Below are 15,830 nucleotides of genomic sequence, written 5' to 3' on the forward strand. Positions count from 1 at the left end.
TCTGGGGTCAGCGGCTGGCACTGAGGGGTAGTGGAGGGGTGGGAAGCTCTAGCGGTAAGGGCTGGCTCTGGGAGCCAGGGTTTTTTTATACCAGGGACTGGCAAACCCATTCACAAACTTTTGGCAAAGCAGTAACATTTTATTCACATAGTTGAATATTTGTAATTTGCGTAATGTATATGCAAATAAAATGTTGCTGAACCACCAAAAATTTGTGAATGGGTTTGTTGTCCCCTGGTATAAATAGGTTGGGAACCACTGCTTTAACCTATGTGTGGGCTAACACCAGAGGGGGACCTAGACATACACAAAGCATCATAGAACTGGAACGGACCTCTGGAGGACAGTAAGTCCAGTCCCCTGCACTGAGGGCAGGACCAAGCACCATCTAGCTCAAGGCTGAGCAATAATTTTTGATGAGTGGGAGCACTGCAAAAATTTGGTAAGTGGTCAATGGTTACACTCTTTGATATTCAGAAGGGAGTTTGGGGTGCAGGAAGGGGTGTGGGATCTGTGAGAGGGGTTGTGTGTAAGAGGGGGTTGTGATTTGGGGCAGGAGGGAATGCAGAGTCCAGGAGGGGGGTGCAGGGTCTGGGAGGAGGTTGTGACCTGAAGCAGGGGTGCAGGGCTTTGGGTTATGATCAAGGCAGGGGATTGGGGTGTAGCATCTGGGAGGAGGTTTGGGTGCAGAGAGTTTGATTTTTGTGGGGGGGGGGGGCAGAGGGTTGGGGGAAGGGAGACGCTGAGGTGCCAGAGGCACGCAGTAGCTGAGAGGCGCTTACCTGTCTGGCTCCTGCCACCAGTCTAGCAGGTCCCTCAGCCAGGCTCCCTGCCTTTTGCACAGGCTGTGGGGACATGTGCTTTTCTGAATGCTGTGAGCCCTGGGAGAAGGGGTACTTCCCGTGCTACTTCTCTTGCAAATGGGAGCTGTGAAATCATGCTGGCTGCAAGGGTAACACGCAAAGTCTCTCCCCTTCCCCCCACCCAGACTTGCAGTGCTCACACAAGCACATGGCTCCTGCAGACAGCTGCTCTGAGTAGCTGTGGGGACATGGCAAACAGGGACCCTGACTGAGGTTCCTGGTGGGCCGTGAGCCAGATCTTGCTCACCCTGATCTCTCTAATAGGTGTTTGTCAAACCTGCTTTTAAAAATCTCCAATAATGGAGAATCCACAACCCTCCAGGTAATTTATTCCAGTGTTTAATCAGCCTGACAGTTAGGAAGTTTTTCCTAATGTCCAACCTAAACCTCCCTTGCTGCAATCAATGTAAGCCCATTAATTCTTGTCTTATCCTCAGAGTTTGAGATTAATTTTTCTTGCTCATCTTTGTAACAACCTTTTAGATCAGAGGTGGGCAATAATTTTTAATGAGTGGGTCACGCCAAGATTTTGGCAAGTGGTCAAGGGCTGCACTTCTCTGGGGGAGGGGGAGTGTGGGGTCTGGGACGTAGGTTGGGGTGTAGGAGGGAGTGTGGGATCTGAGAGGGAGTTTGGGTGAAGGAGGGAATCTGGGGCAGGGACTTGGGGTGCAGGCTCCAGGAGGGACTAAGGGAGGTTTCTGGACTGAATGAGGGGCTCTAGAAGGGCATGCAGAGTCCGGGAGGGAGTTGTGACCTGTGAGAAGGGGGTGCAGAGAATTTGGGTGGTGACCTGGGGCAGGGAGGGAATATGGGTGAAGGAGAGGATTCTGGCCAGGCTCATGGGCTGTCTGCACTGTATGGCTCTGCTCTGGGCATTGGGGGGAAGGGAGGGAGAATGCTTCACATGCTGCCCCCACCCCCAGCAAAATTTCTCAGCTGCTATTGGTTGGAAACTGGCCAATGGGAGCTTAGAGCTTTTGCTGCTGCGTGGAACAGTGTGTGAAGCCTCCCTCCTCCCTGCCCAGCATTCAGAGCAGAGAGCAGCCAGCCTTTAGAGCAGCTACAGCTGCTCTCTGCCTAAGGGTCCCAGCAAGGCAGCTATGGGCCAGATATAGCAGCTTGACAGGCCGGATCCTGTGCGTTGGGCGCCTCTTACCCACCTCCATTTTAGATACTTTAAAACTGTTATCATGTCCCCTCTCAGTCGTCTCTTTTTCATACTAAACAAACCCAATTTTAATCTTAAGCATTCACTATGTTAGGCATCCAATCACCATCACCCTTCTTGGTGAAAACTGAAACAAAAAAGTCATTAAACACCTCTGTCATTTCCACGTTTTCTATTATTGTTTCTCATAGTTGAATAATGAGCCTACCCTGTTGTTGGTTTTCCTCTTGCTTCTAATCTGTTTGTCGAATGTTTTCTTGTTACCCTTTGTTTGTAGCTAGATTGAGCTTTTCTAATTTTGCTTCCTACATTTTTGTGTTTATATTCATCCTTTGTCATTTGACCTAGTTTCCACATTTTGCAGGTCTTTTTAAACTTTTAGATCATTCAGTATTTCCTGGGTAAGTCAGGGTGGTTTCTTGTCATACTGCCTAATTTTCCTGTGCAGTGAAATAGATTGTTTTTGTGCCCTTAATAATGTGTCTCTAAAAAATTGCCACCCCCCTCCAGTCTATTCCTCCATCCCTCTCTGCTCTGGCACCCTACAATCCTCTCAGGCCCCCCAACCCACATCCCAAGCCCACTTCCCAGCAGCCCCCTCTCACACACTGACCCCCTCATTTTTGGCACAACCCCCAATCCTAGAGGGGCCCACAAAATCTACTAGCCCAGGCCCCCTTAGGCTCTGGTATGCAAGGGGACTGTGGGGAGTGTCTTGTGTCTTTCTGCTTCTCAGTCCGAGGCCATGTCAGTGAGGGGAGGTGTGTGATTTTTTTTGGGGGGGGGAGGGGTTGTGGTTTTTCCCCCACACTTTTGTGCAGCCCCTGACTAATTTTTTTTTCCTATCGGTCAGCGGCCCCCAATCCAAAAAAAAGTTTCCCCAACCCTGCCTTATTGGATAATGAAGGGGCAGACTCATGACATGTGTCTGGTCCTTTGGGAACAGAACAACTAGTATTTTCTGATATATTATGGTGAAAGGGGCCTGATATCATAGGGGTCTGTTTACTTGGTGCAAAGGGATTGTTTAAATTCTATACTGAGGCTGGCAAAAGCCTGTGGAGTTAAGAAGCAGTACAGTTAGCTTTCCTGTTATTGAAAGTCCACAGGGTTGAGGTAGTAAGGGGAATAACAGAGACAATGTGTCAAACCGCTAATGTTTTAGTGTGTTTACGTTACACATTTTAATACCACTTTGATACAGAGACAGTCAAGTAGTTAGTTGCCCTGTTGTTTGTGTGGATCTGGCTCATGGCACTAGAAGAGAGAAAAATCTTTTGAAAATAAGAAAATATAATTGTAAAACTACAAAAATAGTCAGGGGGACATAAGAGCAGGTGTAATGCTTAGTCACACTTTAAAGTGTTAAAGTTTACGGGATTATAAATGACTAATTGCTAATCAGTTGTTAAGAAATGATTAATACATGGGTAATCAGTTCTTGTTAGAGTCCAACATGTTAACCATCTATATAATATATAGATCTTGTCTGTAGCATGCTTGTGACCTCTCTTTAGCAATTTCTAAACTCTCTGTAAATTATTTATAGATGTCCCATATAATATAAGGTGTGACCATATTTTTAATAGCAGGTCAAAGAAATTGAGAATAAACTGCAATGATTATAACTAGGGATGTAAAATCCCATTTAATTAGTTAATCGATTACAGCCACTCCCCGAGTTGCGAATGGTCGAGTTACGACCGTTCGCACATATGACCAAAGCTCCCATGGAGCGGTCGTAAAGGCGGTCCCTGAGTTCTGAACGCGACCCGCGCTTACGAACAGCGCGGTCGCGTGTAACTCAGTGGGGTTTGAATTACGAACAGATCGAGTTACGGCCAAGTGTTTGGTCCGTAACTCACTCGTAACTTGGAGAGAGGCTGTAAATGTCCCTGTGTGGGCTGGGAGCTCACAGAGTAGTCCTCTGTCCATGGTGAGCAAGGGGCTGCTCCCCAGGTATCTGGTAAACGGTTAATGTTAACATCCCTAATTGTAACCAAGGTAAAGTTTGAATGATTAGAACTTCTTTCATTGAAAGTCCATTCATACGGAAAGGAATTTTTTCTGTGTACCATCAAGACTATACCTGTATCTATTTCAATATGATGGCTATGTCTAAGGATACTGGTATTTAGAGTCCTTCTAATGCTCTGCTTGATGTTTCATCCATTTTGCAGCGTGCCTTCTGGATTTGAGGGTATGAAGGAACAGGAAATTTGCAACAAAATAATGGCCAAAATGCTGGAAAATTATAATACCTTGTTTGAGCTGGAGCACACAAAGAAGGATGATGAAAATCATGCATGTGAAGAGCTAGCAAGAATTATGTTAGTGAAAGTGAGTACTTGTAATATTGCCCTTTCACTTTTGATGCAATACTGTGATACAGACGAGACTATGCAGAGTGCAGTCTAGAAATCTTCACAAGCTGGATTGAAGGTATTAATGCTGGTATATTTCTCTAGTATTGACCTACATATGTTGCTACCACCATTTCTCTCTTCTAATGATTTTAATTTTCTATTGCCATTTGCCTTTTGATGCCCTTAAAGTTTATTCCATTTAACAAATTAATACTCTATTAAATTAAAATATGTGTGTCTATGATTAAACAGAAAACCTCTCTGATGATTTCATTTTGTTAAAATATAAAGATGGATTTAATAGTGACTGAGGTAGGTTTCCAACACAAGCAAGTGTAGTGCCCAGGGCCACCTTTGCAAAAGTTCAGTCATGCACCAGCCTAAAAGTTCATAGTTCCTCATATTGACCCACAGTAAAGGGTCACCCTCCTGGAAAGACCTGTACTTCTTAAAGCAATTAGTTGTAGACCTGTGGTGAATGTTTGGTGTTATTCACAGCCGATCTTGAATATCCTAACCAGACATTCAGACAAAAGGAGTAAGAGCACCTATTTACTCAAAGCTACATAAATACAGGTTGAACCTCTCTGGTCTGGGACTCTCTGGTCCGGCAACATCTGTAGTCTGAGATCCCAGAGAGCCTACTTGTGTTTAATGGACCCTTTGACAGAGTGTGTTCTGCCATTCCTGAAAGTCACTTCCTTTTGTTCTGGCAAGTGTCCCTAAACCTGCTGATTGTCTAATAAATTTTAGATGGTACAGTGGAACTTGAAAAAAGAATGATAATTAGTTCAGTATGTAGGTCAATGGGGTTCCAGATTACAAAATGCATCAGCAGACGGTAGAAGCATGTTGCTCCCTGTCACAAATACAGTTACTTACTAGATTTTATTGGTTTGCCCTGGGTCACACAGTCCAGCAACTTGCACGTAGTTTGTGTGCAAAGCCTAGTCTTGCAAAGCTATTGGGTAATTCCCATGTATTACTGGCCAGAGGGAGACTTACAATAACTGCCATGTTCACACAGCTGAAGAGTTTGGTCTGGATTCTGCTCTGATTTATACCCTAATGCAATCCTGTTGAGCTCTGTGGTGTTGCATGGAGTATGAATCAACACAGAATCTGGTGCAGTGAGCACTGGTTAGAATTTGAAAATGCAAGTATGCCAAAGCCCTCCAACACCTCTTTACAGGTCTAGTAGGTTCATCCTAGGGTACCACTCTCAGTGGGTTCCAAACCCTCAATCCACACTGTAATAGGGTTATGACTCACTGCCACAGTGCCTCCTCCCAGTCACTGGGAATTAGGTCTGCCCTCACACTTCTCCTGGCTGGTGTCTCACCTGTCGCAGTTCTGCGCTCTTTCCATACTCTATTCTAGATCCATGTCGCTCCCCGAATCATGGTGTCCTCTTCAGAACATTGCCCTCTGGCAGTGCCCACCACACTGGTTTCTTGCCTTCCTTCTGGGGGTATCAGCAGTCCTCAGCCTTGCATTGCCACCATGGCCAATTGCAGCCTCAGTGTAGCCCCTCACTCAGGAGCTAGCCACAGTCCATAAAGGTCACTCCTCAGTGCGGCTAGGTGTGATGCAAGAATAAAGTGGGGGACCCAGTCTGAGATTCGACCAGGGTCCCTCTAACGGCAGCCTTGTCCCCTGTCCCTTTTGCCCCTTCTACTGCCTCCTGTTTTCTGGGCTGCTTCCACTGTGACCCTTGCACCTTGTTGGCCCTTGTGTCAAGACCTGCAGCCTGGCAGGTGTCAGGCTGGAGCCTCTCTCCCACTCCCCTGAGCCTGGCCAGCACTGCTCTCTCTAAGGTATTTCCTCTTGGGAACCAGTCCTGCACCCTCCCTGGTCAGGAACCCACTGACCTCTGCTCTACCAAGTAGGGCACTACTAGGGCTAGTAGTATAACAAGGGCTGCCCAGTAACCTGTTCTCCCATTTGCTCCCTCTAAGCCTCTTTTTGATTGGTCATGACCCTGCTCAAACTTCTTCCAGACTGCTTTAACCCCTACTGGCCAGAATGAGGCAGCCACCCCTCTATACACATGGGCTACGTCTACATTGGCCCCTATTCCGTAATAGGGATGCTAACGTAGCACTTGGGAATAGGCAAATCCGCGGAGGATTTAAATATCCCCCGCGGGATTTGCATTTTCATGGCTGCCGCTTTTTTCCGGCTTGTAGGTAAGCCGGAGAAAAGCGCCAGTCTGGACGCGATCCTCCGGAAAATAAGCTCTTTTCCAGAGGATCTCTTATTCCCACTTTCAAGTGGGAATAAGAGATCCTCCGGAAAAGAGCTTATTTTCCGGAGGATCGCGTCCAGACTGGCGCTTTTCTCCGGCTTACCTACAAGCCGGAAAAAAGCGGCAGCCATGAAAATGCAAATCCCGCGGGGGATATTTAAATCCTCCGCGGATTTGCCTATTCCCAAGTGCTACGTTAGCATCCCTATTACGGAATAGGGGCCAATGTAGACACAGCCACGGAGAACAGCAGCAACAGAGGGCGCTTTTGCAGCCTCCTGATTTCATCATTCACTGAATTGTGAAATTTTAATGAGGGGTATTTCTGCCTCCTCCATCATTATCTGTATTGCTGTTGCTTAAGGTTGCCTTTTCATCCAATCCCCTCTCCTAACATTGCAGTCCTCACCTTTGCTGTCCAATGTGCCCATCTCTCCTCTCCCTTTCCTCTTCACTTCTCCTTCTCTCTTCCCTTCCTCCCACAATTCCTGATGTCATACTTTAACCTCAGCTTATCTTTATCCCAAAATTAAGTTTATATAAGAATAAAACAAACACTGGAAAATCTTACTATACCTATAAAAAAAGTTCTTTAAGTGATTGCTCGTGTCCATTCCATGTAAGTGTGTGCATGTAGCATGCACCCGTCGTTGGAAATATTTCCCTTAGCAGTACCCATTGGGCCAGCAGGGAAGCCCCCTGGAGTGGCACCGGTATACCAGCCAATATATACCCCTGCTGGCCCTCCACCCCCTCAGTTCCTTCTTACCACACATGATAGTCGTTGGAATGTGCTCTTGCTCTCGCCTAGCAAGTGCCCTTTAGCATCTAACATTCTTTGTTTCAACAGTTACAGTTCTTATCAGTTCTCTAAGTAGTAATTAAGTAATGTTTTCGAGGGCTAAGGACTCATTGCAGTCCTTGCTCTGTACGTGCGGCGGGACATGCCTGGCCCTCAGGGCTTCAAACCCTGTGAAAAGTGCCAAAGGCCTATGCACTGTGGTGACCTGCACTCTGGTTGCCTTAAGTGCTTGGGAGAGGCTCACTTGTCCGATGCTGTAGAATTTGTAACGCGTTTGAACCACAGATGAAGCGGAAGAGAGAGTCGTGCCTGAAAATCATTCTAATGGAGGCGGCTTTATGACCAGCACCGGTGTCGGACCCGGCAATGGGGAATGCACCAGCCTCGGTGTGGGAGATGTCAGGCCACTCACGTGCCTATCTGGCACCGCGCAGACCTTGGCACCATTCCCAATCCCCAGTGCCTCAGAAGAAGAGGAGGTCTATCAGGGTAGGTCGTCCCCACGGCTCATGCCCTCCATGCACCCTCAAGTGGGGCACGTAGTACCATCAGGCGCCGAGCCCAGACCTTCTTGGTCAGGTAAGCAACCAAGTCCACACCAGGATGCCAGCCCAACTGGGGACTTCCCAGAGCCCTGGGCCCCTCTCCTACTCTGGCATTGGCCTCAGGAAAGAAATGGGACTCGGGGCGACGCTTAGGGTACTGGGCGCCTCGTCATCGGAGCCTAAGAAGCACTGCTCCACTATGGTCACCTCCCATGCTGTTCCAGGCCTGAGTGTGCGACCGCCTACAGAGCCAGCACTGATGGCGACCTCAACCCCAGCCTGTGCCTTGGCACCAGACCCGGCACCAGGGCAAGGGTCCTGGCTGGCACTGAGCGCGGCACCAGCCACCGCAACCACTGGTTCCGTTCAGAGCCTCCTGGGCCTGGGCCTGGCCATGCCTCCTTCCCCTCCCCACCAGCACTGGGGTAAATCAGAGTCGATGGCTCAGCACGCCCCATCAGCCAGGTCACTGACTGCCTCTTCCTCCACCCTGCCATGGTCGACGTCAGAGTATTCAACCGACTCACAGGCAGAGTCCACCTGGTCGTCCAGGGGATCTAGGTCCAGATCCCAGCACCAGTCCCACTCCCACCGATCACTGCGCTGGAGTACCTCCGCTCATCAGCAACAGCATCAGTGGGCGCAGCCAGTTCCAGTACCAGTGATGCAGCAGTCCTGGCCCCCTCAGGCTCCAGACCTGTCTCAATGGCTGTTTTGGACCCCAAGGGCCTGCCACCAGAGCCAGGGCATGGGCCCCTCTAGACTGGTCCTCTCTGGGTCCAGGACGCCCCCTTTGGTGACCGCACTGACCCGGTCACCCACGTCGGGGCAGTCACTTCCCCTGGGCCAAATCTCCCTAGGTCCTCAGAGCCCGAGGGCCAGCTGGTCCAGCCTCCCACAATGACTTCACCAGCGGCCTCTCAGGCCCTCTCTCAGGCCGAGACCCCTGTGGAGATGGGGCCAAAAGGGTCCTCATCTTCCTCCCCTGATGGGGCCCTGGGTGACACACTTCCTTTCATGGACTTGAGGGCACACCAGGACCTCCTTCGATGCCTGGCCCAGAACCTGGGGGTCCAGGCTGAGAGGGTGTCAGAGAACTCCGACCCAACTGTCAACATCCTGCAGTGGAATACCCTTACGAGAGTGGCCCTCCCTATTAACAAAACGGTGGCCAAAATATGTAAGTTCCTCTGGCAAACCCCAGCCTCTATCCCACTGACGGACAAGAGGGCCGAGTACCAGTATTTTGTGTCCCAGGAGGGGAACAAATATCTCTTCTCCCATTCGCCACCTGGGTTCATGGTCATCCTGGTGGTGAACCAAAGGAAGAGGCAAGTTCAACCGAGCACTACCCTAAAAAATAGGGACACCAAGAAAATGGACTTGTGAGGCAGGAAGGCCTACGCTTCAGGAGACCTACAATTTCGTATAGTGAACCAGCAGATTCTGCTGTCGTGCTATGCCTACAACACCTGGGCCTCCATGGATAAGTTCACTGAGCAACTCCACAGGAACTCTCGGCCTGAATTTAGAGCCCTCTCGGAGGAAGGCAGGGAGATCTCTAGGGCAGCGTTCCAGGCTGCCCTCGATGCAGCTGACACGGCTGCACATGCGGTGGGTACGGGCCTAGTTATGCACCACAGCTCCTGGCTGCAAGGGTGCCCCCTGAACTACAGAACACCATTCAGGATCTCCCCTTTGAGGGACCCTCCTTATTCTCCAAGCAGATGGACCAACGTTTGCACGACCTCAAAGATACCCAGGCCACCCTAAATCCTTGGGGATTCACTTCAGCGCTCCTTCTCAGGCAGGACTGCCCCTAGGTCTTGCCAGCAGGGCGCACGCGCTAACTTCTGTCACTGTAAGAGGAATGGCAATGGGAGGAATGGCAGACACCATTCCCGGCCGACCCAGGACCAGAGTCAGGGTCCACCCAGTAAATCCTCGGGACTTCACAAAGGGTTTTGAGAGTACGCTTGAGGTCAGCCTGCCAGCCTCATCCCTCCCCTTCCGGGACCATCTATTCCCTTTCCCCCGGGCCTGGGAATCTATTACCTTGGACCATTGGGTCCTAGAAATGGTGGAAAGGTGGCATGCCATCCCCTTATGTTCTCCCCGAACCTCCCATTCCCCTACCCCATCCGTCTTCAGGGACCCCTCTCTCAAGCTTCTCCTGCGGGAGGAGGTGCTTCAGCTCCTGACCCTGGGGGCTGCAGAGGCAGGGGATTCTATTCCCGGTATTTCCTGGTCCCCAAGGGTGTGTTCTGTCCCATCCTGGACATCTGAGACCTCAACGCCTTCATCGTCAAGAAGAAATTCAAGATGGTGACTCTGGCATCCCTCTTTCCTTCCCTAGCCCCCGGAGACTGGTACGCTGCCCTCCATCTAAAAGACGCATATTTTCATATTTCTATGGTGCCCCACCACTGTCAGTTCCTCCGTTTTATGATGGTCAGGGAACATTATCGGTTTACGGCCCTCCCCTTTGGGCTCTCCAAGGCTCCCCAGGTATCATGAAGTGCATGGCCATCATCGCCACAGCTCTCAGAAAACGAGGTGTCCAGGTGTTCACATACCTCGACGACTGGCTCCTACCAGGGGCGTTCCACCAACCAGGTACGGGGCCACATCCCCCTGGCCCAGGAACTCTTTCAGGAGCTGGGTCTGCTTCTGAATGTGCCCAAATTGACTCTGGTGCCTACCGCATTAATAGAGTTTGTGGGTGCCAATCTGGACTCGACAGTGGCCAGGGTCTCCCTCCCCAGATCCTGCTTCCTGGTAATCAGGTCAGTGGTCCAGGATATGCAGATGTTCCTGATAACCACTGCCAGGGCCTGCATGCGTCTTCTGGGCCTAATGGCCGTGTGCACTTATGTAATACAGCACGCCAGGCTCTGTGTGCACCCACTGCAGATGTGGCTAGTGCAGACTCAGAACCCTCCCTTTCATGTATGGGACAGAGTGGTGACAGTTCCCCCTGACATCCTTCGCTCCCTGCACTGGTGGGCCCGGGAGGAGGAGGTCTGTGCCAGAGTCCCATTCTCCAGGCCGCTACCGACCCTCAGGCTCGTGACAGTTGGGTCAGACAGCAGTTGGGGGGCCCATCTCGGAGACATGCGGACACAAGGTATGTGGTCGAGGGACGATCTCTCCCTGCACATCAATGTCAGGGAGCTGTGAGCAATCCTCCTCGCCTGTGTGGCCTTCCTCCCCCAGCTCAGAGGCAAATTGGTCCTCATCCTGTCCGACAACATGTCGGTGGTTTCGTACATCAACAGGCAGGGCGGGGCCTGTTCTCCTCACCTGTGTCAGGAGGCTCTTCACCTGTGGGATCTCTGCATCGGGATGGGTATCCACCTGACTGCCACCTATCTCCCGGGCTCCTAGAACACTCTGGCCGACTGACTTAGCAGGTCCTTCTCCGGCCACGAGTGGACCCTCGGGTGGATGTGGCCCTGGATATCTTCCACAGTTGGGGTTTCCCCATCTGGACCTGTTCGCCACGTGCCAGAACAGGACGTGCTTGGGGTTCTGTTCCCTCATGGGACTGGGAAGGGGCTCTCTGAGAGATGCGTTGCTAATTCCGTGGCCCGAGGGTCTGTTGTATGCGTTCCCACCGTTCCCGCTGATCCACTAGGAGCTTCTGCAGGTGCGGGAATTCAGGATGTCTCTAATCCTCGTCGCGTCTGCATAGCCCCGGCAGCACTGGTTTTCCACCCTCCCGAGTCAGGGGACAGGCCAGTTGTGCTCATGCTAGTCCCCGACCTGATCACTCAGGACTTCACCACTCAGACCTGCGGTCCCTGGACCTGATGGCGTGGAAGCTCCGTGGCTGAGTTTCGTAGCTTCGCTGTACGGCCCGTGTGCATCAGGTATTGCTGGGGAGCAGGAAACCTTCCACTAGGGCGACGTATCTGGCTAAGTGGAAGCAGTTTTATATTTGGTCTACCCAGAGGGGGGTGCTCCCTATGGATGCCCTAGTCCCCATGGTCCTAAACTATCTTCTGGGTCTTAGGCTCCAGGGGTTATCCTCCTCTTCGATTAAGGTCCACCTAGCAGCTATCTCCACTTTTCACCCAGGTGCCAGGGGTAATTCCGCGGGGCCCCCCCTTTGCCACGACGCATGAACAGTGACGTCATGCGCATGCGCGGGGCTTTTTGAAGTGCGGGGCCCGGGGCGGCCACCCTGTCTGCCCTGCCCTATATCCACCCCTGGCTCTGGGATCCAGAGTATAGCTCTCTCGTCCTGGCTGTTGGGAGAGGCGTGTCCTGCCCTGCCAGCGCTGGGCCGGGGCGGGGTCTTCTGGCCATGGAAGAGTGCTTCTCTGTGTGGCAGGAGGGCTGAGCGGAGCTGCTCCATGCAGCCCTCCTACCACACAGGGAATTGCTCTTCTGAAGCTGGGAGAAGACCCTGCGCTGTGCGGCCCTCGTACCATGCAGCGAACTTCTCTTCTGCAGCCAGGAGGAGACCCCGCCCCTGCCCGGTGCTGGTTGGCTAGTGCCTCTCCGAACAGCTGTGACAGTAGGGGAGCGGCTGGGCAGTGTACCCCAGCCTCAGCCCCCACAGCTGCTGCCATGTGGGCAGCAGTGCAGGGCTAGGTGAGGGGGGTGGGGTAGGCACTGGGGACTCCAGGGGTAGGGCTAATGCTGGGGTTCTCTGGAGGCTGAACTGGTAGTGAGGGGGGAATGGGGGCAGAGCTGGCACTGGGGGGGGCTCTGGGGACAGGCCAATATTGGGGGCTGGCACGGGGAGGTTCTGGGGGGATTGGTTTCAGGGGGGCTCTGGAAAAAGATATACCATTTATACCAAACTGACACAATCAAAAAAAAATGAACGCATGTGAAACTGACACATCAAATTTTAGAACAGAGTAGAGGTGAGGGGGGAAGGTTAGTGTCTGTGAGGTAATGACATAGGGGTGATAATTGGGGAAGCTAGACCAGACTAACACGGCTGCATCTCTATCACTGTCATTCTCGCTGTCAGCCTACAGAGGGCAGTAGGATCAGGGCCCATGGACTGCCTTCATACCTGTGTGTTTCTCCTCTCTCACAGATGGGCAAGGGCAGGGGCAGGAATTGGCTCCTCCCCCGTCCTTGCTCAGCCACTGGGCACAAGAACATAAGCTGTGCCTCGGAGAGCTCAGGCTTTTCGGACGGATCAGTAGGGAAGCAGGGACTGAATGAATATTCCATGTTACTGTTTAGTCCCTGCTTTGCTCCTGGGAAAGCGCAGCTCTGCACTGCCTATTACTCAGGCCATTTTGTAAATTTATCATCTCAAACCAATGAAGAAATTGTCAAGGCTGTTATTCCTTAATTTTGGGTGCGGTTCAATGACCCTGACATTTTGGGACCACTATCTTATATTGGCATAATGGTTAAATGGGTGGTGACGTCTTTCTGTGGTATTTGCTAGTTTAAAGATTATTAGAGATAAGCAAGTTGAGTAGGCACACATTAACAAGAGAGTTACGTATGCAGATTAGATATCTGTCATGTGTTGCATACTTCTGATTTACAAGGCCATAAAAAAACCTGGGTGCACCCTCCTAATTTCTTCATTTACGGGATTGTGTCATGTCAGAACTAGTTGTCCCTTGACAATCCATCCAGGAAAGGGGACAGTAGAATTGGACTGTTGTGTATGGATTAGGGATGTCAACGTGTCATTACATGATTAACTGATAAGCCTGGATCTCCATGCGTGCCAACTCCACGGAGCCGCCTGCTTCCTCCTCCCCCTCTGCCTCCCACATAGGCAGCGAAGTGGGGGGCAGGCAGGGGTCAGTGCTGCACCGACTCTAGTGCAGAGGTGCCTCTCCTCCACCTCCACCCTGCTGCCTCTATCAGAGATAACAGCATGGAGTGGTGTAGAGGGCTCCTCAGGAGTGAGGCGGGAAGCATACTGGCCTGCTTGCCTTACCTTCAGGGACTAATGAATAATCATGTAACCACTAAAATGTGACGTGGTTACACGATTATTCAATTAAATGATATCTAATATCCTTAGTATGAATAGCACTGTGGATGTTCTAAAAGAAGACGTTACTCATGCTTTAGGGCAGATTTCTCAGGGTACGTAGATATGGTCTTGACTGAGTTTTGTGGCATGAAACTGAAAAATAATGCTCAAAGAATTAAAATCAGTTCCCCATTTCACTATTGTCATTGTCACCTGGTCTGTGAGTAAACTGATTTAAGAAACCTGCCCACTTATAATGCTTCCTTTCATGTACATCTCATGCCTTTCTTTCTAGACAATCTCAAAAGTGCTGTTCAAATTGCAATTATAGACAGTTGAATAATAAACAATTATCCATTGTCATGCAGCCATGTCTGTGATGAAATGTGACTACTGATTAGTATTGATCAACAAAGGCTACCCAGCAGTTGTGGATTGGAAGGGAGAGATGCCTTTATTGAGTTTGAATTGCTGGGGGAATCTAGGCAGGCAGAATATATTTACCCGGTGAGAGCCTGGCCAGTTTTTCACTTTTACCAAAAAAATTGTGTGGGTTTTTTGTTTGTTTTTTGTTTGTTTTAAATTACCAGAAACCCTCAAGACCTCATCCTGATAGTATATCTCCGGTGAAAGAAGGCACCACCAGTAGCAGGGTGCCTCTCAACAATATGCTAGCACCTTGGTTGAATGCTGACTTGGATAGAAAAGTGCAACCTGGCTCCTGTCCACACACAGTATTTCCCCATGGGTGTCTTCCACCCAAATACCATTTTACCTGAGCACTTTACATGTGTAGCCGCTGTCCAGCTGACAGCACAGAGAGTGCCATTACTTGTATGTACCTGCTCTGAAACGTAACAGCATCTGTTTAGACAGGGGATTGGAGAGGCTTGATGTTGCTTCTCATATCACTTCAGGAGATGTAGCAAAGCCACAGAAGTGTCCCTTTCTTCCCCTTTTGGGGCATGTCTATGCTAGGAAATTATTTCAGAATAACTTATTTCAAAATAATAACTCACAAAATGACTATTTCGAAATAGCGTGTCTACACTACAGGGGAGCCTCAAAATTAGTCCCAGGCAGGGACTAATGGTTGCGCTACCTCAACGTAAAGCCTTGGGAAGTACTGGGGAGTAAATACTTTGAATGACTCTGGGGCGTAGTTATTTCAAAATAGCAGCAGTGGAACATCCACACTATTGCTATTTCAAAATAAGCATTATTGCTCATGGAAATAGGAGTTATCATATATATAGTAGCCCAATGTCTGTGACTCTGTAATGCTGAAACGATGGCTGTTCCCTCTGGGCAGCGCTGTTGCCTCCCGCCGTGGTGCTCGGTTGACTTCTGCGCCACTCAGCCAGGCCGCCGCGGGGGAGGAAGCGGCACAAGCGGCCGTTTGGTCCCCATGCAGCACCGTGGTCCCCATGCAGCACCCCTGTTTTTTCCGACATTGGTAAGCCTCTTTCTATGAGGAAGAATCCTTTTTCCGAAAGAGCTCTTTTGGAACAAGTTGTGTGTGCAGACAGGGAAGAGGGAGTTCTTTTGCAAGAAGACGAAAAAGCACAGGTGCCCTGGTGGCCACTTTGTCCATAGTAATCACAGCTTAAATGCAAGATAGCGTCCACACTGAATGGATGCTATCTTTCAAAAAAGCGGATCGCTTTTTTGATGCGCTTTTGCTGTGTAGGTGCTCTCTTGTGTGTGCATGTTGAGTTTTAAATATTTTATTTTCTCTTTATTTTTGGGGTCTCCTTATTTCAGGCCACCTGTGAGCAGTCCCTGCCAATCAGTCTGACAAGAACTTTAGAAAGAGAGGCACCGAAGTCAATGCCACAAAGCAAGGTACAGTAAAATGGGTATATTGGCAGGC

The 15,830-nt window shown here is 50.2% G+C and overlaps 1 protein-coding gene across 11 annotated transcripts in view; it reads left to right on the top strand.

Moving 5' to 3' along the window:
- FAM13A (family with sequence similarity 13 member A) overlaps positions 1–15,830 on the top strand; it is a 349,887-nt gene that overhangs the window by 188,795 nt on the left and 145,262 nt on the right. For 9 of the 11 annotated variants that reach the window (XR_016349492.1, XM_075929587.2, XM_075929580.2 and 6 more), the window contains 3 exons: positions 4,212–4,371; positions 15,270–15,413; positions 15,722–15,802. Coding sequence is in view for 10 of the 11 variants with exons in the window: in XM_075929587.2 (XP_075785702.2) it covers positions 4,212–4,371; positions 15,270–15,413; positions 15,722–15,802 (385 nt within the window). In the remaining variant the exon portion in view is untranslated. The remainder of the gene's footprint in view (positions 1–4,211; positions 4,372–15,269; positions 15,414–15,721; positions 15,803–15,830) is intronic. The other 2 variants (XM_089778078.1, XM_089778079.1) reach the window with 2 other exon arrangements.

Source organism: Pelodiscus sinensis, chromosome 4 (assembly GCF_052426305.1).
Source record: "Pelodiscus sinensis isolate ZL-2025 chromosome 4, ASM5242630v1, whole genome shotgun sequence".
NCBI lineage: Eukaryota > Metazoa > Chordata > Testudines > Trionychidae > Pelodiscus > Pelodiscus sinensis.